The following is a 23446-nucleotide window of genomic DNA, read 5'->3' as shown; positions in this document are numbered from 1 at the left end:
ATGAAGTGACAAAATTCATTGTGTGTTGGAAATCTCTGGTGGCCTCAGAGAAGACACAGGCTTGCACAGTACTTCCCACTGGTGAGAATGCCAAGAATACAGACTTTCTTTCAGATCGCTTTACTCTAGGTGTGCCTTCCAGTGATAAATCCTAATTTCCATTTGACTCTCTCTGTGACGGTTCATGCATAGCTAGTGTAGCCATCTGCAGAAGGCGGGATATAAGGGTGGCTGTATTGCTCTTCTGAAGTCATCTAACTGAGCAACCTGCCTTGATTTGCTAATTTTTTTGAATGATGATCTTATTCAATGTGGTTGGTCTCTAAGGAAACCAGTAATTTGGAATGTGAGCAATTTTACATATAGGGGTATTTTACCATAAGTACGGATCTGAAATCCCAATTAACTGAAAATTACTGTGTAAATTTATCACTGTTTATGACTCATGTATGTTACAGGGTTCTCCACCCCACATATATTGACCTATGATAGACTGCAAACTCACACACTAAGAGCACTGTCATGGAACACCTCATACATATGACTCTCGCGTCTCTGGGTTTCCCCAAATGAAATTCAAGCTGCCGAGGATCTTTATTTGGGCACCAGCAGACACTATTCTTAAATTTCTTTGCACTTTTAGTTCCTTAAAGTTTCTGAACTAAACTCAACCAGTAAGAGTTAACACGAAAGAGAAAGGCAGACTGGACATAGTGGTGCTGGGTCGCTTTCTGCGTGATGTATTGGCTTGGATATGAACAACACCCATAAGTACCTCGCTCCAAAAACTCATAACAATAAAAAACAAAAAAGGCAGAGGTGTAGATCTTCCAACCGCAATGTATCTGTGCTCCTGTTTGTTTCCATGCTGGGAGTGTTAGGTGTCAGCTTTTCCGTAAGTGCCTTCTGGAGGTCGGTAGCACTTGGGGAAAGCCAGCAGCTGGAGCATGTTGAAAGCATACCTTCTGCATTTGATATTCTTCAGTACGTTTTCTATGCGGCATCCTTCTCTGGTGAAAGGGCAGAAAGTACAACTTCATGAAACAGAGAATAAAGAAATATGCTTTATTTGGTCAATGCAGAGTTGCAGCAACAGTCCAAGTAAAAATAACAAAGATTCAACTCTACATTTTTTTTTCCCCACAAGTGATGATACATCTTACAAAATTAAATCCTAGGCCAGGCCCAATACCATTATTGCCTTCGGAAAGATAGGATTAAGTTTCTTAACAGATATTTAACTTTTGATAAACTCTTTAAATATAATTTGCTTCACAATACAGCTATGCTTTAATTTCATAAATATATCTGCCTTTGTATACCTTTTCCACAAATTAACTATCCCTTAAAACACATTAAAGTCTACATGTAGCCCTAAGGATGCAGCTCTAGGAATAAGGCATTAAATTTATTAAGTCTGGCCCTATAGATTTTTAAAAGGAAGTTCGTTCCTATTCAACTTGGTCACTTTAGCTATGTGGTGAAGAGAGCAGATGGCTTTCTCAGCAGCCTGCTCCGAACACCAGTGTTGTGAAGGAGGAGCACACCTCAACCACAGTACAAAAGTCACAGGTGCGGAAAAAATGGCGCATCAAGACACAAATGAGTCCTTGTTAAAAAGAATAGAAAAGTAGTCTGAAAGCCAAATTAACACAAACAATAGTTAGAAATAGGTTAATTTAATTACAAAACATAAATAGCCATTCTTTCCATAAAGTTACTTGACACAAGAAGATTAAAAGCAGCGATGACTAAGAGACGGGAGGGCAGAGTTGGAGAGGGGACACACGTCTATCAGCTGATCGCAACTATGTTATTAGCACAGTGGAAAGAGTCTGGAACCTCCTGCCCCCTAGATTGTCTCAGGGGTTTTACTGTTGCACAATGTCAGTCCTAATTTCTTTAATAAATGATGGGGGAAGGGGAGGTTCAGATCTTCAAGCTTTCAGGATGCTATTCTTTGTCTTGTTCCAAAGACAGTAATTTTAAAATGCGTCTTTAGCTACTTAGCAGTGGGAAAACACTTTTCCGTGAACAAAAGAGCAAAATAATTCACTCAATGCATGGCACTTCTTGCCTTCTAGGTTTTAGGAAAAACAAACAAAACCACAATTTAAACATTTCCTTTGATCGCCTTTTTTTTTTTAAATTCTGTGAATCTGAAAGTGTAGAAATATTACAACATTGTCCCCAGAATTAAAGTCCATTGTCGTTTGTAGAAAAGGAAGGAACACAGCATAAAATTTACTGGTATTTGGCTAAGAGTAACGCGAGACTTAAAATGAGCCACACAACGAGCAGGTGGGAGCTGACGAGGAGGAGGGCGACGGGGTAGAAGTGTCGAGACGTCGGCTTGTCGTCAGTTAGACGGCCTGTCTCTGGGTCATCGGACTCGCTCAGCGCTCCCTGGATCTGGCTGCTGTTGACAGGGAGGATGAGAGCAGAGGAGAAAACAGAAGAGAGTTTGCAGAGCAGCAAGTATAGCCATCTATAACACACCCATCAGCCTACGCAACACATCTGCATCCGAAAGTTTTGTGCTAAGCAGCCCCATGTACATCTGTGTTCTTTTCTCTGTGGACAAACATTGTTAAAGAAGATATTCCCTTTGATTGACCGGAGGAAAAAAACCACAGTGGTGATGCTTATAGAAGTTAGAGCTACATGCAGAAGGAAGAATTGGGTGGGCATAATGGCACCACTAAACAAGACAATAAGAATAAGATGAAATGACAGGAAAGGTCATATAAAATGATCTGATAAATGCATCACTGGGAAATGCAAGCATGACGGAACGGAACAGAGGATCGGGGAGACAGGAGGATGTGGTTGGCACAGTAAGTCTGCCTTGTCTGGTGTGGTATCTGGGTAAAATGTATTTAAAGCTGTGAAGTGATTTCTTGACATGGTTCGGTCTTTGAAAGGAATGAGGCACCTGACATGTCATCTTTGCCAGCCATGTTATTAGTTTATGAAAATACCACTCAGAGACCTTTGTTAGCTCAGCCCATACATCATTTTGTCTTCAGCTCGTCTACTTACAGGGCCAGGGCTATTGCTACACCCTGTTTTCTGAAAACAGAGGAGACAAAAGATTTAATTTCTCAGATCAGGTAGGGCCTGTGCAAGAGAAGAATATTTCACTTAAAGGCAGTTCTAGTCACGATAAATCTAAGATACATCATTTAAATCCCAATCCCAGTCAATGGGTAGGAAGCGGTTGCCTCTCGGCTCCTCCTGTATGTGGTCACACTCACAGGTTGTCATCGGAGAGTGGACTTTACTTAGGCTCCACAGCTGTGCCCCTTCAAAGCACATGCACTCCCTGAGAACCGCATATGCGGATTTCTGCCCAGGTTCTGACACCACCCATGGTCACATTTGATGACTGTCATGGTCAGCCCACAGAGTAAAGTCTGAAACACTGAGTCTGTGGTGTGTGTGTGCCTCACGCTCATCTCCCTGTCCATCAGGATCTAAGCATTATAACCAGAGACAACCAGACTGTCTAAAACACATGATTCATTGAAGATTTTGCTCTGGCGTAATTCATGTTCTCAAATCTGCAAGTAATTTGATTAGTTGTTCCGCTTTTCCCTAAATGTCTGGTAAACTAGATTTTATTTTGTTTTTGTTTTAATCAAAAATATTTAATCCTGTGTGTTTGGATGTTTCTCCTGCATGTGCACATGTGTAACGTGCGCATACCTGTTGGTCACAGATGCCAGAAAAAGGCGTTGGCTCTCTGGAACTGGAGATACAGCATTAGAAAGTGACCATGTGGGTTCTGGAAATTGAACCCAGGTCCTCTGGGTGAGCAGAACTTCTTCACCTCAGAACCAACTCTCTAGCCCAAATTTTAATTTTTAAAGATTTATCTCCTTTATTTTATGTGCATTAGTGTTTGCTTGCGTGTGTGTGTAGGTGTCCTGTGCCAGCCTGGAGCTCAGTGACGCCTAACTGCACTTGCAGATGGCTGGAAGGCACCATGTGAACACTGGGCACAGAAATCAGGTCTCTGGAAAGAGCAGCAAATGCTCTTTTTATAGTTACATCTTAAAATTACAATGTAATTATATCATTTTCCCCCTTCCCTTTGCTCCAGCCAACCCACCCCATGCTCTTTCCCTCCTATCCTCTCTCAAGTTCATGGTGTCTATTACTTTGTTGTTATACACACATATTTGTAGGTATAGATTCCTAAATTATAGAAATGCTTTGTTCAGACTCTAGAATGTGAGAGAACTCTCATGGGACCTCCCCCAGGGAAAGAACTACAGGCACGCTGAGGATGATGGAAATAGTGTTCCTCAAGGAAGAGCACACCAAATGATCCATCAGCAAGTGGTCATCCCTGAGATCACACAGACCATGCAACTCCTATCTGCTGAGCTGTTGAGATCTGGACCAATCCAGGATGTTCTCAGAGATCCTGATGAAAGGACACAAAGGATGTAGTTCCGTGTCCTTGCCAAGAATGAATCTGGCAAGGCCAGTCTAGGGCTGGGACTGGAACAGGAAAGGAGTTAAGGGTTCAGTTCGTGGGAAGCTGACTTTTCCTCCAGAAGAGACTGGAGTTATCAGTCCCATGACTGCTGTGTGCTCAGTCTGTAAATGCCCTGGAGATAACTTGTGTTCCCTTTGCTCCATTAGCCTGCCACAGACTCTGTCCCATTTTTCTCCAGGAAAGAGTATATTAGGTGTCATACATCTTAATACACTTGCTTGATGTAAGACATAGCTTGAACAAGAGCTTCAGACTCTCTGTCTTCTATTGCCTTATCTTCTGACCTCTTGTTCCTCTCTCTAAGGAAGATAACCTGTGGTCCAGGTCAAAATGGCACCCAAACAGAGACACCTGAGTACAGGAGAAGGGGTTGGTGCTGCCATGATATATAGATAAATAAAAGAAGTCAGCCTGAAGGAGGAGCTGAGACATCAGAGTAAAACAAGGGATAGCAGAATTCTTTCTCTCACTCTTTAAAAACATTTATTTATTTATTTATTTATTTATTTATTTATTTATTTATTATGTATAGTGTTCTGTCTGCATGTTTGCCTGTGCACCAGAAGAGGGCACCAGATCTTACTATAAGTGGTTGTGAGGACTTGAACTCAGGACCTCTAGAAGAACAGCCCGTGCTCTTAAGCTCTGAGCCATCTCCGCAGTCCTGGGGTGGTAGAATTCTTGAGGGCACAGTTTTTCCTTTAGGTCAGCAGTTCTCAACCAATGGGTCATGTCCCCTGTAGGAGTTGAATAACCTTTCCATAGGAAAACAGAGATATTGACACTAAGATTCAGAACAGTAGAAAATTACAGTTATGAAGTAGCAACAAACATAATGTTATAATTGGGGTCATCCCAACATGAGCACTGTGGTAAAGGGCCACAGATTCAGCAAGGCTGAGATGCGCTGGTTTAGATGCTTCCTTTGCTTCTGCAGTCTCTCTTGGGATTGTAACGTATTGCTGTGGCACTTAGAGGGGTCCTTTGCCGTTCACCCTAAAATTCTGCCCTGGGGTCCCTGAAGACGGCACTATAAACTTACAGACATGGAAATGTGTAGGAAGGTGAAGGGTTAAAGACAGACTCTCAACTACAAAGGCCACATGACTTTCATATTAATGACTTTGCATGGTATAATTTGATTGGTGATTGTTTAGACTCACAACAAAAAGTTGATTTAATTATAATTCAACATTCTTGTAAATCTGGTCACTCTACCCATAAACAGATTGCCAGATGTGAGATACTAGGGAGGAGGATGTCAAAAAAAAAAAAAAAAAGAGAGAGAGAGAGATAAAAGGCTCTGAGGATGAGAAAGCCGGGTCAGTGCTGAATTACTTTCTTTTCATGATGCCGCAGAGGAGAGACCATTTCCTTTTCGGATGATACAGTTTTAAAATCACCTGAAATGGCTCTATTCATTCAGCTGAGATGAGCTCCCCTCCTCTCTTATTATACAGGATTATTGGGTCTTCTATTAAAGCCTTTCACTCTCCATTTGGGGAAGCTGCAGGAGCCTGAGGCCCTGATATTTGGGGCAAAAACACCTGTTTGATGTTTCCGGACTTTGCCCACTAGAGCAGGGCATATCACAGCAGAGAAAAGGAGGAGAGAGAGTGAAACACAGTGGCAGAGGCTGAGCAGACTGGGAGCCTGCTCCTATAGCAGCACAGTGCCAGGATCCTTGGCAAAGTGGCCACCTCCCATGGTTCCCTGGGAGACCTGCCTCTAGCAGTTAGGTGTAACTGGTCCTTCGTTTCTCATATGAGGCCCTACACTGCTCTCTTCGACAGTAGTGGGAATCCTCAACAATTCTTCTTTGTCATTGGTGGCTCAATGCAGATCTGTCCTTCCATCTGGATGACATGTATGGCCTATGGCTTTGGAGTCTGTGAGAATTCTAAAATATAGTTTCTCCGACATCCGGTTTCCCCCTCGATTGACATTTCCCAGTTTGCAGCAAGGATCTGGTGCTCTAGTTACAGAATGATAATCCCCCTGGGGGCGTGCTTTATCACCATTCAGAACTCTGTGCCTCTGAGGAATGAACTGGTGTGCTGCTGGACTTGTCCTGAAGGACCCGCCTGATCTGGATGAAGATAATGTCTAAGATCTCCTCACTGATTACATCCTGTTATGATGTATCCAGAGAAAAAGGCTCATCTGGACCTTTGGCTGTTAGCCGCAGCCCTGGACAGTTTATGACATCATTAAACATTTGGACTTATGGCTTATGTAACCTCCCTTATATGTTACTGAATGGGACTTCCTCTATTCCAGATGAGGGACATTTCTAAATTACCTGTCCCTTCACTAATTATGCAAATCCTCCTAAGCTGATCAAAACTTTGTTATGTACAAGTTATAGGAATTTCACCCCCTTTTTACATGCTTCAACACTGGCTCAATATTATGACTGAAATGCTCACATTAACGATCTGCTTGATGATACGAGGATGCCTGTGTTAGTTCAGAGAACTTGATGGTACGAGGATGCGTGTGTTAGTTCAGAGAACTTGGGTATCTTCTAACCTTTCAGGTACCAGCAACTCATCTGGCCTTACGAACAGCAATAGCAGGAGTTGTTGAGGGCTGGACCAATACAAGGCTTTCTCAGAGGTCCCGATAGGACCTAATTCTGTGCCCTTGCTCAGGATACAACTTGGCAAGAACAGTCTGGGGCTGAGGCTGGAGCCTCAAAGGAGTTAAAGATTCAATTCCTGGAAACTTGGCTCTGAACAGACTGGAGTTATCAGTCCCCAGGCCGCCACATGCTCTGTCTGTAATGCTGTTGAGATAGCCTGTGTTTCCCTTGTGCAACATTGCCCAATTAGCCTCCGGCTGATTTTGTCCCTTTGCATGAAAGATTTGCTAAATGTCATCCTTACTAATATGTCCTTCTTATTAAAACTGAACTTGTCTGGGTTTAAAGTGAAGGTTATCTCTTAACTTTGACATTCTGCTTTTTCAATACTTAGAAAATCCTTAGAGAAACATGCATCCATTGAAATCCTCCCCCTCTCCTTTTGTCTTTCTCTTCCTTCCTTTCATTCGTTTTTTCTTCGTTCTCTTTCTCTGCTTCATCATCATTATCATCATCTATCAATCATGTATTTACCTACCTATCCATTTATTTCTATGCACAGGTTAAGTTCTGACTGCAAGTGCAGGTTCAAATATTCTCTACAGTTTCTGAGCATGAAGTGCAGAAATGCCTGCTTTCCTACTGAGGATGTTTATAAATAGGCACGACTCAAGAATCGAGCACTCAGACCAACAGAAACATTTAAAACTGGGGTGAGAAAATGTCTCATAATAATGGTCCTTACTCCAAGTTCAGAGTGCTAATTTAGATCAGATTGCACTCCTGACTCCCACCCCTGCAACTCAAAGAAACACTTGATATTTTACAGGCTGTGTGTGCTTTCCGAGTCAACATTACTAAGCCAAAGCATTTTGTTTTTGGAAGGGCAATTTTATAATCAAATTAATTTGTTGCTTATTAACTTCTATCTCTAGAGATTAGAGTAATGCATTAAAAATGCCTCCCATATAGTCATCATATTACTCGGCTGGAATTCAAAGTGGTCTGGCCACGAAACTGCTTGATGTGTGAAGGCAGCGATGCAGGAAAGAGCAGACAGGTGGCCTTGGGAACGCCTCCTCCACTCCTGCCAAGAATAGCACAAATGGACACTTCTTCACGGACACCAGTGGATTTTTACAGACTCTGCCTGTGCAGAATGTAAAGGAGGCTCTCAGTGATAATATTAGCAAGCGCTTCACCAAGAGTTTATGGTAATTAGTGGCTGCCTCTCCAGGCACCCTGACAAATCAGCGCCATTACTGCTAGCTAGCAGCAACTCTGGAGCATCATGAAAGCAAATCTCGGTGATGTCCCCAGGGGGAATGCAACATGATCAGACATTTAAGGGCACCTGGTAAATATGAAGCTATAAAATAATCTTCAAATCCCTGTCAAAACAATCACTTAAGAATAGGAACAAGTAAAAGACGTGTCTCACTTTTAAGTACATTGCTACCTACAAGGAACAGAAGACTCCTCAAACAAAACCCAGTATGCATGACCTGATAATATTTGTTTGGTTCCTCATTTTTTTCTGTTATTAACAGTTCTAAATGTGGAGGTCTTAGCCACTCACCACAGGTATTCTCTCAAATCATTCAGAACTCTGCACCGAATGTTTGGATGCTTTGCTTGCCTCTGGGAATTATTATTCATTAATAGTTTTGCTACTTGATATTGTATTTCTTTAACTGCTATACTAGTTCAGGCTCCCTAAAGAAAAGAATCAGAAATTAAAACTAATTGAAAACAAAAACTTGTCTTCTGACCAGCAAACAGAGACCATTTCACATTTAATCACCTGCGTTAAGTTTGGAGCTGTGGAAATGCCATCCTGAAATTATGACTCATTACTGTAAAACCAATGGCTTAAAGAGCTTTATTTGGCTCAGTAGTCAGTTATGAATCAATATTTATAGAGAACCATGCTTTAGCTCCCAGTTTCAGAACTGTATGAGAGTTGAAATTGTCACATCAGTGTAAAATGGATGTGATGGATGCTGGGTACCCATGAGAGCTTTGGAGATGCTACAGGTAACCAGACAGCCAAATACCCTCATGTTTAAAAGTACGTTCAAAGGAATCTTCCATTTGAATCTAAACAATAAAACTGTCCTGAAGGAAATAAAGTTTTCCCTGAGTGTCAACACAACAATTAAAAGAAAGCCTTCTGAAAACATAATTTCTCTGGTCCATGTTTTAGTTATATCATAGTCTCTGGAAAAGAGAGAAGTTTGTTTGCTTATATTTTTCTCAAGTTATCTCAGATTCGTGAGCCTGGATGACTCCAGGCAGACACAGTGACTATGCTAGACCTGAACCACACCTGCGCATATGCCTGATGACAAACCATCTTCCAAGACTCTTCAGACCTCTGGGTTATAGTTAGAATACTAAGAGAAGACTTCCAGAACTGTGTAACAAGTGTGGAGATATTTAGATGTACATGCAAATTTAATAAACAATATCTAGGATGAGGTAATTTCTATTGACCCAGAGGTAAGGGAAATCTTTATGGCCAGCCATGGGGGCCACCAGCCACATTTAAAATGCTTTCTTTTTTTGAATGCAATTCCATGTGTGAGTTTAGAATGTAGTGTTAACTTGTGAGTTCTAAGAACAGGTCTGTTCTAGGGCTGGGGAGATGACTCAGTGTTAGGAGCACTTGATGCTCTAGAGAGGATCTGAGCCCGATTTTCAGCACTGATGTTATGTGTCTCAAAAGTACTGCAGTTCTAATCTAGGAGATTCATTAGGCTATTTTGGACTGTGTGAGTATGTGTGTGCCTGTACACACACATAGATGAATGCATAAAAGTAAATACACATAAAAATAATATTTTGAAATCTTCAAAGAAAGTGACTTGGAAGATACAATTTCATTTTTACAAAATGTTTTCATCAGAATATGAATTATCTATTTTATAACAATAAGCATAGTTAAGTTTGTTTTCAAAGAATGAATCAGCTTTGCTTATTTAAGTGAAACCCTCAGAGAAAGTGGGATTTTTGTTCAAGAAGTACGGCGTGAATTCCTGGTCATGGAATTCTATGGAGAGGATTGATGCAAGTCAGAGGACACGGGTGCAGGGGGACCAGGGAGATACAAGTTAACTGGGGCTCGGGACCCTTTCCTAACAGAATAGGGGGATAACCTTCAAGACAGGATGATTCATTGGCTTGGGAAGAATGTTTGACACTGAATATGGATAAAATGTTAGGCAGTGTTTCTAGTCTCCTGGGAATGCACAGGAAGTGTGTGCTGCAGAGAACAATGCATGTAGCTGATGCTCTCACAAGAGAACGATCTTTCCGTCTAGATGCTGTGTTTGTTCCTTACAGGTGACCAAAGTGGAAATATCATTGATTTTTATGGACTTTAACTATCTCCAGACTATGGTCAGGCAATGGGTAGAGGTTTGAGCCCTATCCCTTATTTAAATAAACTGCATCCCTTTTCTGTCAAGATTGGGAACCCTTTAGACATGTTTCCTGGGATCACTCAGGTAAGACATCCAGATGCAATGTTCCAGAGGTCATATTTTTTCTCCTAAATGCACAAGTAGCAGTTCACCAAAATATAATAGGTAAATGGAAATTTAAAAGCATTCCAAGCAGGTTGACCTTCTACTTGGTCTTTAGTGTGGTTCTTGTTATTTCAAACTATTTTGGACACAATTCTGGGAATTTAAGTGAACTAAAATTGACCTATTAGTTAAAATAATTTAACTTTTCTTGATACCACTTTCTAGTTTCATTTTGATGTTTTTATTTCATAAAATACATAAAAGTGCTGTCTTCTTGGGTGGAAAACACTTGAGTGGTCATGTTTTCAGGTGGTGTGCACAGACCATCTGATAAAGAGAGCACATGCACTCGGAACTATCATCTGTGAACATACAGTTAGGAGTGGCCATAGACGCAATCTGAACTTTCTTACTACTATAAAAGAAAGAGAAGGAGGAGATAGAATGAGTTTTAAGTAAATTACTTCCACCAGGCTCTTGTCAGAGGATTGGTTTTAGTTTTTGGATTTTAGAAAGGAGAGAATTTGGATCTGGTCAAGAAAGAAATACTATAAATGAGTAAAGGACCAAGGAGAAACACTAGGGTGAAATAGTGATGTTAATCTTGTGTGTATCAAAAAAAAAAAGTGAATGGACATTGTTTTTTGTTCTTGTTGTTCTTTTGTTTGTTTGTTTGTTTGTTTGTTTTAGTGTATGTAAGTCATGTTGAGATGAATTTGATGTATCCATTTGAGATTTGCTCTGTATTTTTCCTTCTTCCTCATGTTCTTTTGAGACTGACATTTAAAGCGGTTGGTTCAGGAATGTTCTTCAGTATTGAAAGTATAGTATTGCCTGAGCTAAATAGATTTTACTTCTTTCATGATAGAAAAAATGTGACATGTCCATTGGGAAGGGAAGGGCATAGTAACAGGATGTGTGACAGCTGAGCGTGAATATACAGAACAGGAGAAGAAAAGGGAGGGAGAGGAATGGAGGCAAGAGATACACACAAAGCAGTGCCCTGGCAGAGGATAGAGGGACAGAGAGCATGCCAGGAGGGTTTTGTGTAACTGATAAGGGAGTGTACCCAGAGGACAGGCTGTGGAATGTGGAAGAGGCTAAACCTGGCACAGCCATGTTCTTCAAAGATGTGTACGTGAAGTTTGACTTGGATGCAGTGAGGTGAAGATGTTCAATGGCAGGAGAGGAACAGGAAAGGGAGGGCAAGCAGATGGTGGGTGCAGACAGCGCCAAGATCTAATGCCAGACAAACCCATGGCAGGAAGAGAACACAAGCACTAAGATTGTCTTCTTCAGGCAGAGACAGGCGGAAATGTCCATTGCTGCTTATTTAAAAGACATGTAAAGGAAACTCCATTTGGGAGCTAGCTCAGTGGTGAAAGAACTTGCTGCCCAAGAATGACAGCCTGTGTTCAGGTTCCCAGCACTCTCATAAGCACCTAGAGTGGCCTTATGTACCCATTACCTCAGAACTCGTGAGGAAGACACAGGCAAGGGCAGCTAAGGCTCTAGGGAGCTCCAGAATTCTATGCCCTGCACTAGCCTTCTTCTCTGACTTCCCGACATGAGTGTACGGGCCTATGCACCTGTAGACAGGTGAAGAGTGATCACTGAAATACTGCTATTTTCAGATGTCACCCATCACAGTGTCACCCTCTAATTAAAAACTTCCTGGGGTTGATAATGATAGACTCTCACATAAGATGGAATGAATGGTCATGCCCTAAGGCTTCTTTGCCTCTTGGTGAGTGTCAGCAGAGAGTAATGGGCTGGACCATCTTTACCTCTCACCTCCTAGTGGAGCAGGAAGCCAAGCCATGCGGATGCCCCACTCTGGCTCTGGGCTCTGCTCTGAAACTCCTAAGTCAGACCAGATGCCCGTGTGCTCCATTATTAGACTGTAGCCTACTGCATTTTCTAAGCAGCCAGGGATGTGAGGCAGATACTGGTACCAGGGCACAGTGCATATAAAAATGGAGGCAGGAAAGACATGAAAGAGGAGAGCCCAGCTCCTTATTCTCTAGCTCCCCAAATTCACAACTTTTTCCTTTCAAAATGATAGTGTTCATATCTCCCATAGGATTCCTGTGAGAACTGCACAAAAGTGCACAGCACCCTCACAATAGCAAAGATGAGTAAAGAACATATTTGTATATCCCCAGATAAGCCTTTTGTGTGTGTGCAAACAAACCACGTCTTGAGGACGTCTGTCCTTAGGTCCCTTTCCTTCTGTCTCTTAGGTACCGAGGGAAACACTCTTACTTTTCCTTTATGCGTGAGTCATGGTCTCACTTTCTAGCCAAGGCTGATCTGGAACTCATCACAGACCAGACTGGTCTGTAAGTTGCACCAGTCCTTCATCCTCTGCCCCACAAATGCAGGGTTTGCAGGTGTGTGCCATGCTTGCTTTCTTCCACTTTCTCTAGTTCAAAAAGTTCCTTGAGTTTCTCATCATGTTATACGGATGAACCTTAAAAGTGTCTCTCTAACTGCCATCTCTGAATTATGCGGGTACATCCAGTTATATGTCTAACTAGCATCCGAAGGCCGCAGGGCTAATATCCTGTTGGACGCCAACTACTTGGCTTATGTCATACCTTCCTTCTCATGAGAGGCACTTGGTTTGAATGCTGAATGATCCCCAGAGGCTATTGTGCTTGCATCCTCGGTCCACAGTTAGTAGGACTGATTCGAAAGGTTCTAGAACCTTTAAGAAATGGAGTCTTGTTAAAGGAAGTCAGTTACTAGGGGAGACTTTGAGGTTGTGTAGCCTGGCTTCACTTCCTGTCCTCCTTCTCTTCCTAACTGCCGATGCACTTGAAGATGGAGGCGAATACACATCCAGTCAGCCACCCAAGGAGAACCATGCCAGGAGTAGCGCTGGCAAACTCTAAGAGAAGCCAGTATTTTCTCAGGTACATTTTCTATTTCTCTTTGTGCCCTGTGACAACACTGAAGCGGATGATCACCCTGGGTCCAAGAGAGCCATCATTTGTGTCACTTAAAACAATGTGCCACAATAAAGCTGGAAACAGCCACGCTGGTTGCCAAACAGATGGCCATCAAGAAAAGTAAAACTACCACCCGGAGCCAAATTGTGGTAATTGCTTGGTGGTAACTTTCCTGATTAAAACAGAAAGTGTTGCAGCGGCTTCCATCTAGAATTCTCAGGAGAATTCTCAGGGTACCAGTGATTCTCTTCCCATCTCTTTCCCTAATGGGCTACAAGACATCAATCAGAAGTCCACACTCCGGATCAGCTATTGAGTTTAGCTAAGCAAGACACAGACATGTACAGGGCTGGGGCTGAGTGCAGAACAAACGGATTAATGAGACTGTGTAGCTTTAATACACAAATTTTTGCTCTCACATCCCATCTTTAATGGGGGATTCACTAACTCCTCAGCTTTTATATACTGCGGGGGGCTCACGAGCACTCTCTCACAGGACTGCTCTTCACACCATGGGTTTTCCACACTGGGGGCTCATGGCCTAGTCCCAACAGAGGAGTCCCTAATGCCACAGGTTTAAGACACTATTGAGGCCCAAGAACCATTTTTGTGCTGATGTGCTCCTAAGGGCGAGAAAGAGCGGAGGCCATGTGACTGAGCTGCCTTTTCCTCAACAGTCCTCAGGGCATATAACGCTCCTTTCCCAACCTAATGGTGAATCCTGCAGTGTGACTGCCGTGGTACCTAAACCACAAGAGTGAGAATTCAGAGATGCGAAGGAAGGAGAGCAGGTAAGCAAAGGGCACAAGTGATGTCATTGGGGATTCCGTGTTGTGACAAACACCATGGCTGAATTGAGGGCCCTCCCCACATCAATCATTAATTCAGAAAATGCCCCCATGGACTTGCCCACAGGCCATCTGATGGTGGCTCTTCTCAGGTGACCCCTGTCAAGTTTTGACAAATAACCAGCACAGGTTAGACCTGGTTTTACACTTGGAATTATATAGGACAGATTGTACTAAAATGATTTCTATCCAGAAAGAAGACATGCTATAATTGTCTTTATTGAAGTCTGCACGTATCTCAAGTTTAGAAATAGTAAAATAAATCAAACAGACTTTGGCGATGGACAGGTTTCAATGTTTACATAGATAATCTTGGCTTATAAATCAGATTCCTCTGCAACATAGCAATAAGGAATTTGAGATTGTAACCGTATCAGCTGCAGGAGTTTCCTGGCAAAGGTTTGGGGCTCCTTAGGCATACTCTGTGAACAGCGACACTTTCATTTCTTTCTTTCCAAACTGTAGCACCTCGATCTCCTTTAGTTGGCTTACTGCTCTAGCTAGAATTTCAAGTACTGTATTGAATAGATATGGAGAGAGTGGACAGCCTTGTCTTGTTCCTAATTTTAGTGGAATTACTTTGAGTTTCTCTCCGTTTAATTTGATGTTGGTTATAGGGTTGCTGTGAATCACCTTTACTATGTTTCAATGTGTCTCTGTAGCCTTGAAATCTCCAAGATGTTTATCATGAAAAAGTGTTGGATTTTTTCAAAGGCTTTTCAGCATCTAATGAGATGGTAATCTGTTTTTTTTTTTTTTCAGTTTGTTTCTATGGTGGATAATATCGACAGATTTTTGTGTCTTGAACCACACCTGCATCTCTGGGGTGAAGCATACTTGGTCATGATGGATGAGCTTTTTGATGTGTTCTTGGATGTGAGTATTTTATTGAGTGTTTTTGCATAAAGTTCATGAGGGAAATTGGTTTGTAATTCTCTTTTTTTGTTGAGTCTATGTGTGGTTTGGGATCAGGGTTGACTCTGGCCTTATAAAATGAATTTGGCAATGTTCCTTCTGTTTCTATTTTGTGAAATAATTTGAGGAGTATTGGTATTAGCTCTTCTTTGAATGTCTGGTAGAATTCTGCACTAAAACTATCTGGTTCTGGACTTTCTTTCTCTTGGGAGATTTTAATGACTGCTTCTATTTAAATTTTACCTAATCTTGATTTAACTTTGGTAAGCGGTATCTATTGAGAAAATTGTTCACTTCTTTGATCTAATGATTTTTTGGATTTTCTGGGTATGTGTTGCTATGTCCCCCTTTTTGTTTCTGATTTTGTTAACTTGGATATCCTCCCTCTGACTTTTAGTCAGCTTGGATAAGGGTTTGCCTATCTTGTTGCTTTATTCAAAGCAAATACCTTCAGCAAAAAGCCACATACAAGATTAATTTAAACAGTGATCAGTAGCCATCCTGCATACAAACAATAAACGGACTGATAAAGAAAGCAGGGAAACAACATCCTTCACAATAGCCACAAATACTATACAACATCTAGGGGTAACTCTAACCAAGTAAGTGAAAGACCTCTATAAAAGAAATTAGAGTAGATATTAGAAGATGGAAAGATCTCCTATGCTCCTGGATCAGTAAGATTAACAAAGTAAAAATGGCCATCTTACTAAAAGCAATCTGCAGATTCAATGCAATCCCATCAAAATTCCAACAGAATTCTTTACATATCTTGAGAGACTAATACTCAACTTCATATGAAAAACAAAGAACCAAAAATAGCTAAAACAATCTTGTACAATAAAAGAACTTCTGGAAGTATCGCCATCCCTGATTTCAAGCTCTACTGCAGAACTATAGTAATAAAAAACAACATGGTTATTGGCATAAAAAGATGTGCTGATCAATGGAATCAAATCAAAGGCCTAGATGTAAATCCACACATGTATGGGCACTTGATTTTTGACAAAGAAGCTATAATTATACAATGGAAAAAAGAAAGCATCTTCAACAAATGCTGGTAGTTTAACTGGCTGTCTGCATGTAGAAGAATTCAAATAGATCCATATCTTCTTCCCTGCATAAAACACAAGTCCAAGTGGGTCAATGACCTTAATGTAAAACCAGTTACAGTAAACTTAATAGAAGATAATATGGGGAACATCCTTGAACACATTCGCACAGGAGACAACTTCCAGAACAGAACGCCAATAGCAAGGCACTAAGATCAACAATTAATAAATGGAATCCATAAAACTGAAATGATTCTGTAAGACAAACAATACCATCAATAGTACAAAACAGTAGCCTTCAGAAGACTATAAAGGGCTTATTTCCAAAATATATAAAGAACTCAAGAGTCTAGTTGCAAACAAACCAAATAATCCAATTAAAAATGGGATATGAATCTAAATATAGAATTGTCAAGAGAGGAATCTCAAAGGGCAAAGAAGCTTGTAAAGATATGTTCAGAATCCTTAGCCTTCAGGGAAATGAAAATCAAATGAACTCTGAAATTTTATCTTACACATGTTAGAATGGCTAAGATGAAAAATGCAGGTAACATCTCGTTGTGGAGAGGATGTGGAGCAAGGGGAACACTCTTCCATATTCTCACTTCTAAGTAGATGTCAGCTGTAAGTAAAGGATAATAAATGCAATCCACAGATCCAGAGGGGCTAAGTTACAAGGGCTTCAAGAGGGGGTTCATGAATCTCTCTTGGAAGGGGAAACAGAATAAATGTCATGGGTAGACTGGGGACAGGTAGGGACAGGAACAGGAACAGGAGGGGTTCATGTCAGGGGAGGATGGATGGAGAAACAACTGGAATCGGGGGAATCTCTGGAACAAGCTAGAATCCTGGAATCCCTCAGGAATCTATGAGGAAGACTCTAGCTAATACTTGTAGCAATGGGAAATACAGAGCCAAAAGTGACCATTTCCTGTAACCAGGCAAGAATTCCAGTGGAGGCACTGGGAAACCAAACTCACCACAAATCCTTTGACCCACAATTTTTCCTGCCTTCAAGATGTGCTGGGGTAAACGTGGTGCAGAAATTTTTGAATGGCCAGCCAAAAACTGTTCCAGCTTGAAACCCATACCATGAGAGAGGGCCCAGCCCTGACACTGCCTGGAGGGCCAGGACCCAGAAGCTGAACAGTCAAGAGATACAAGATAGAAGCAAACATGCCTGGAAAAAAAACCAAGAACCACCACCACAACAACAAAAATTAATGAAATGATTCCTAATGATATTTTATTAACTGCATATGTTGGTGCCTAGCCCACCTGTCATCAGAGATGCTTCACCCAGCAACTGATACAAACAAATACAAAAACCCATAGCCAGACATTAGGCAAAACTTGGGTGAATCCTAAGGAAGAGGAGAATGGAGGATTGTCAGAGTCAGAGGGTTACAGGACACCACAAAGAAAACTCGGATAATCAACTAACATAGGCTCACAGGGGCTCACAGAGACTAAACTCCAAATCCATGACCATGTATGGGTCTGACCTAGGTCCTTTGTATATCTGTTATGGTTGGTGTTCTTGTAGACTCCTAACAGCAGGAATAGGGCCTATTTCTGTCTCTTCTGCCTGCTTTTGAAACCCTTTCTCCCTTTGGGTTGCCTAGTCCAGCCTTAATATGGGGGGAGGTGCCTAGTTTTATTACAACTTGATATGCTCTGCTTGATTGAGATCCCTAGAAGTCCACCCTTTTCTGAAGAGAAGGGAGGAGGATTGGCTGGGGAGAAGGCAGGAGGGAGAGAGTGACTGGGAAAGGTGGAGGGGAGAAACAGTAGTCAGGATATGGTATATGAGATTAATTCTAAAAATTTTAAAAAGATTAAAAAATTTAAAAAGATTTAAATTGACAGTGCATCAATAAATATATACGTGCATACAAAATTTTGAAGGCGGGATAGAAAATGAGGTAGAAGAAATCAAACAAACAATGTAATCTATGATTGGCATTTAAGGGTTGGCCCAATAAAGGTGAGTGTTGTAGGTGTCTGATAGATATTTTCTAATATATTTTTTTCCACAAAGTTGCTTGTATCAAGGTGCAGGAATTATTTCCTAGGCAAATTAATGATGATTTATGAAGACCTCCAAAAGGCGATGTACCAAGATATATGGAAAACACTTCATAACCACACATAAAAACAAATTAATTATCTAATTATCTCAAACTCAATTTAGTAATGACCCAGGATACTCTTATTTAGAAATGGGAGGCTGAAATTCTAGTTCCTTGAGCTTTGGATGGCTGCATTCTAACAGAAGTCATTGCAACAGAAGACACATCTGTCTCCTTCATTGCCAAAAATGTTTCTACTGTAGAAATAGTAATAAAAGGCAAAAAAATGACTAAAAATAAAAATATACATATTTCCCTGTAAATTTCTATAGATCTATAAATATTGGGATATTTTTTCCTAATGAAAATCAGTTTACACAACACATAGTTAATCTACTATAAAATGATGCTTACATGTTGGAGGGCAAGACAATTCTAGGATGGAATCTGGATTTCCTATTTGTTATTTGTATTGTTTGGACAGGATACATAATTTTGCTTTACATTAATGTAGTCTTACTGAAAAGAGGGATGGCAATTATTTCATTACACATGTGTTAATGTGAAAGCTAGATATGAGTGTGAAGAGTCTCTCTCTCTGTCTCTCTCACACACACACACACAGACACACACAGACACACACACACACAGGCACGCACACCTGGATCAATCAGTCTTATAATTTACTTTGTCTGCCTGAAGCTTTTATGTATATGTGCATATACATATATATATATATATATATATATATATATATATATACACATGTTTGTATTAGTATAGCATTCTGGAGTGCTCAAAGTGATTAAGAATCAGTAGTTCCAATTATTGTGACTATTTCAATAAATACTGATAATTATTTATTAAGTAACAATGAAATAACCATGAAATATTTCTATTACTGATTAAACTATTTTGGAAAATATAACATGCAAATTAGAATACTCTCTACAGTGTTTAGGCTTCCTGGAAATGATGCCACAGTAAAAACTTTTGTTATCATTACTATTGTAGTCTTCAGATTTATAATTGATGATTAATTTATATTGTATTGCTTTCTTTTTAGTCTCCTTACATTTTTCAAGTCCAAATTTGATGGGATACCATAAAGATTTAGTTTTGTCTTTTCTTTTTATTCAATTTCTAGGATTAAACCTAAGACCTCATGAATGCTAGGAATGAATTGTCTCCCTGTGCAATCTCCCTGACATAGAGTCTAACTCCTTTTAACAATGATAACAAAAAGACCTACTTAGAAATACTGCTTACTTTTATTGTGATATAGATTATAGTGCTAATATTTCCTATTTCATGTCTAATATAATACCGTTCATATGCACTGAATCAATCAATCTTATTATTTACTTTGTGTACCTGAAGTAATCATTGAGTTCTGAAAATATTTAGCTGCAATACTTTCAATCATAAATCATTAATATGTATTAAAATTTTAGTTCAAATATTTATATCTTTAATAATTATGAGAATTTAATCTCTTAATGTAGATAATGATAATTGGAGACTAGATGGAGAATGAATTATTAACCTGCATAATAATTTGTAATGCAAAATATTATTGTGCCTTTATTACCAACTTAGTTTATTTATTCCCCAGCAATTACTTATTGAGAATTAATTTATCCAGAAAGTATTACCAGATTATTTATGTATAATCCATGTATTCACATGTTGATAATTATAAGTTAGTGCCATACAGATACAAGATACATATTCATAAAATAATATGGACTACTTTGCAGGATAAAGTGAATTGACCAACTTCTTATACATTAAAAAAATATATACAGCTGGGTGGTAGTGGTGCACTCCTTTAATCCCAGTACTCAGGAGTCAGAGACAGGCAGATCACTGTGAGTTCAAGGTCAGCCTGCTCTACAGAGCTAGTTCCAGGACAGTCAGGGCTACACAGAGAAACCCTGTCTCTAAAAAACCAATATATATATTTATCATATTGGTTTCATCTACTAGCCAAAACCTATCAGGCTTAAAGTGCCTGATGTCTTAATACAGAATTTCTATATTTCATCTCATGGGTGTCTAGAGTTGGGTTCACAAAAGTAATCTTCTTTATGGTTGGGTTTTCCCATGATTTAAATGTTTAAGTGTAGTTAATAATATGTAAAGTACTGGACTTTGATAGTTTGTCATGTATGTACCTAATTTAATGTACATTTTTGTTCAGTTCACATTTCCACTATTATAAACAGAGTGGCCCCTTGGTTCTCGTGGAAGACTGTCCCCAGGATTCCCCCTGTGCTTACATGATTTGGAGGGTGCTCGGGTTCATTATCAACAATATTTGTAAACACATATGCACATCCTCCCTATGCTTTGTAGATTACTTACTCTTAATCAGTATCTTGGAAATGCTTAATAAATGGTCATTTTCTGATTAAATAATGACAAGGACAATAAGTCTAAATGCATTTAACGTGGACACATCTTAGGAAGGGTCATGTGCAGGGGACAGAGGTTCCCAGAGCCTGGAGATTTGTCTGGGAAGGACAGGAGAGGACACAACAGACACGGAAAGGCCACTCAGCTGCTCTGAAGGAGACAGTGGGTGGACCAGATGTGTTTCGAGACACAAATCTGAGACATAAATAAAATGCTGGCCTCTAGAAGGCAGCTAAGAGAGACGGAGGGAGGCTGCCCAGCTGGAGCTACAACAAATAGTGGTCAGATGCAGACGTTCTGCGATCAGCAGCAACATTGCACGCTCTCTTCACGCCAGTTGCATTGGTGATACCGTTTGCATCTGGGCGGGGGAAACTGTTCATGTTGACTTGTGTCTTCTGGTCTACTGGTGATCACGACACTCGCATAGAGACGGGAGTTAAAACTGTATGTGAAATTATAGTCCAACCTCTCAGAACAAATGCTATTTAAGAATTAATCCCTCAATTATCCCCCAAGAAACTGAAGAAATGAAAACCCTCACCTAGAAAACTGAGGGTGGGAGGGATGATAATGAGATGATTGCCGGTTTCTATCTGAATGTTATTTTAAAATCTCACATCCAGGCCTTAACTAATACGGCACAGCCCTTTAATGGAGGCAGTAGTAACCATTCTTTAACCTGCTGCAAGCTCATTTATTCCCACTTGAATTTTAATCTCTTAAAGTCACAAGGAGTCATGCTAAATTCACATCTACAGAATATATTTCATTATCTCAGTAATAAAAAGAAATGGAAGCATCTTACTGAGAGTTTAAATGGTGATAGAATATTTTAATTAATATTCATTTTTATTTTTCATTATTTGTGGGTGCATGCACACATGCGTGCATCTGTGCACATTTGTGTGTGTGCGTGAGCGTGTGTGTGTATTCATGTGCCCGTGAATGTAGTGGTCTCACAATCTAAAAGTGGGTGGTAGATCCCTTAGAGTTGGAGTCATAGTTATATGTGTGGTGTTCTATGTTAGTTTCTATGCTAGAAACTGAACCCCTTTGATGTGGGAGTGTCATATATCAATCTGTTGATTTCATTGATTAAGCAATAAAGAAACTGCTAGGCCCATTTGATAGGCCCACCCTTAGGTGGGTGGAGTAAACAGAACAGAATGCTGGGAGAAAGAAGCTGAGTCAAGGAGTCGCCATGATTCTCCCACTCCAGGCAGACGCAGGTTAAGAGCTGGTAAGCCAGCTCGTGGGCTACACAGATTATAAGAAATGGGCTAGTCCAGCTGCGAGAGCTAGCCTAGAAGAGGCTACATAGAAATGGGCCAAGCGGTGTTTAAAAGAATACAGTTTCTGTGTAATTATTTCGGGGCATAAGCTAGAGCTAGCCATGTGGGCGGCCGGGTGCTGGGGACGCAGTCCGCTGCTCCTATTGCAACACCCCTTGCCTCTGCAAGAATAGTCTGTTCTCTGAGCCCAGGAACCATGTGTCCAGTATCAGTAGTGAGAAACTTTCAGGGTACTCTGCTCCTCAGAAATATCTAATAGTTTCAGTCAGCCTTTGTCTTCATGAAATTCCTTTGGTTAGCACTAGTGACATTTAGTACATTGATTTGGAAACTTCTGATACAAGTATTCTCTGGTCATTTTAAGTAATTCTTAAACCATGGTATATACTGCTGTGTATCCTCTATTACGAAGACACTAAAGCAGACTGATGTTGGCTGGCTGCCCACGCTGTGTGATTGCATGGCATTCACAACCCATGGTTTGTTATCTGATTCTGAAGAGCTGGCTGCCATCTGAGCCACATCTGGAAGCAGCTGTGTCTGAGGGTTCTGCTGTGTGGGCACGAGACAACCACTGCTGGGAATAAGGGACTCAAAGGTCCTCACAGTCTCACCTCAGCTTCTAGCTGGAAATGAACTTAAACTGACCTGGAAACGGGTTTGGTGGTCCCTAGTGTGTAGTTTAGAGAGAGATGCTCCGTGGTGATGGGAGAGTGGTACCTCTGCGCACACGTGTGCACATATGCAGGTAACAGTTTGCGACAGTGCACATGTACACACAATGATCTAAAAATGGGTTTGCTCTCCAAAGCCCCATATTGACTTTTCTTTCCTTGAAGATCGAGTCAGCCACGGTGTCTGCAGGACTGAGCTGGGAATACGCAGCACCGGTTTTAACATTCTCTGACTTCTTACTACATAGGTAATGGGATTCTAAGAGGCTGAAAAAGATTTTGTTTAAACACGTCTACTGAGAGATAATGACACCATCGGGCAGTAAGTATTTGGAGATCGAGATAACAATGTACATGAGGTCACTTAATCTTCATTCTTCACTCTTTATACGAGTGATGGAGGGAGGAGCTCACCCTGTGCGGCCACAGTCTCAAATACCTGCGGTTGCCTTAATATCCCTTACTTTAAATAGCAATCAGTTGAAGATTGCCTAAATGACAAATATTAAATATATATGTCATGAGTTTGAAGTATCTAGATTCCTGATATTGTCTTAGTAATTAAAAAAATATATTTTGTGGACCTTTTCTGAGAAT

General features: G+C 40.6%; 1 protein-coding gene across 6 annotated transcripts in view; it reads right to left on the bottom strand.

Moving 5' to 3' along the window:
- Nucleotides 1–576: 576 nt before the first annotated feature.
- The window catches only part of Inpp4b (inositol polyphosphate-4-phosphatase type II B), a 766439-nt gene continuing 743569 nt past the window's right edge, over nucleotides 577–23446 (bottom strand). For 3 of the 6 annotated variants that reach the window (XM_041663511.1, XM_041663515.1, XM_041663516.1), the window contains one exon: nucleotides 1096–2419. In XM_041663511.1, the coding sequence (XP_041519445.1) occupies nucleotides 2245–2419 (175 nt within the window). In that variant the 3' untranslated portion in view covers nucleotides 1096–2244. Of the gene's footprint in view, nucleotides 1011–1095; nucleotides 2420–23446 lie in introns of those variants that run through there. The other 3 variants (XM_041663514.1, XM_041663517.1, XM_041663512.1) reach the window with 3 other exon arrangements.

Source organism: Microtus oregoni, unplaced genomic scaffold (genome assembly GCF_018167655.1).
Source record: "Microtus oregoni isolate MIOR12 unplaced genomic scaffold, Mior012 000014F_ref0000157, whole genome shotgun sequence".
In the NCBI taxonomy this organism is placed as follows: Eukaryota; Metazoa; Chordata; class Mammalia; order Rodentia; family Cricetidae; genus Microtus; species Microtus oregoni.
Note: the sequence above shows the minus strand (reverse complement) of the source record. Positions and strands in the feature narration are given on the sequence as shown.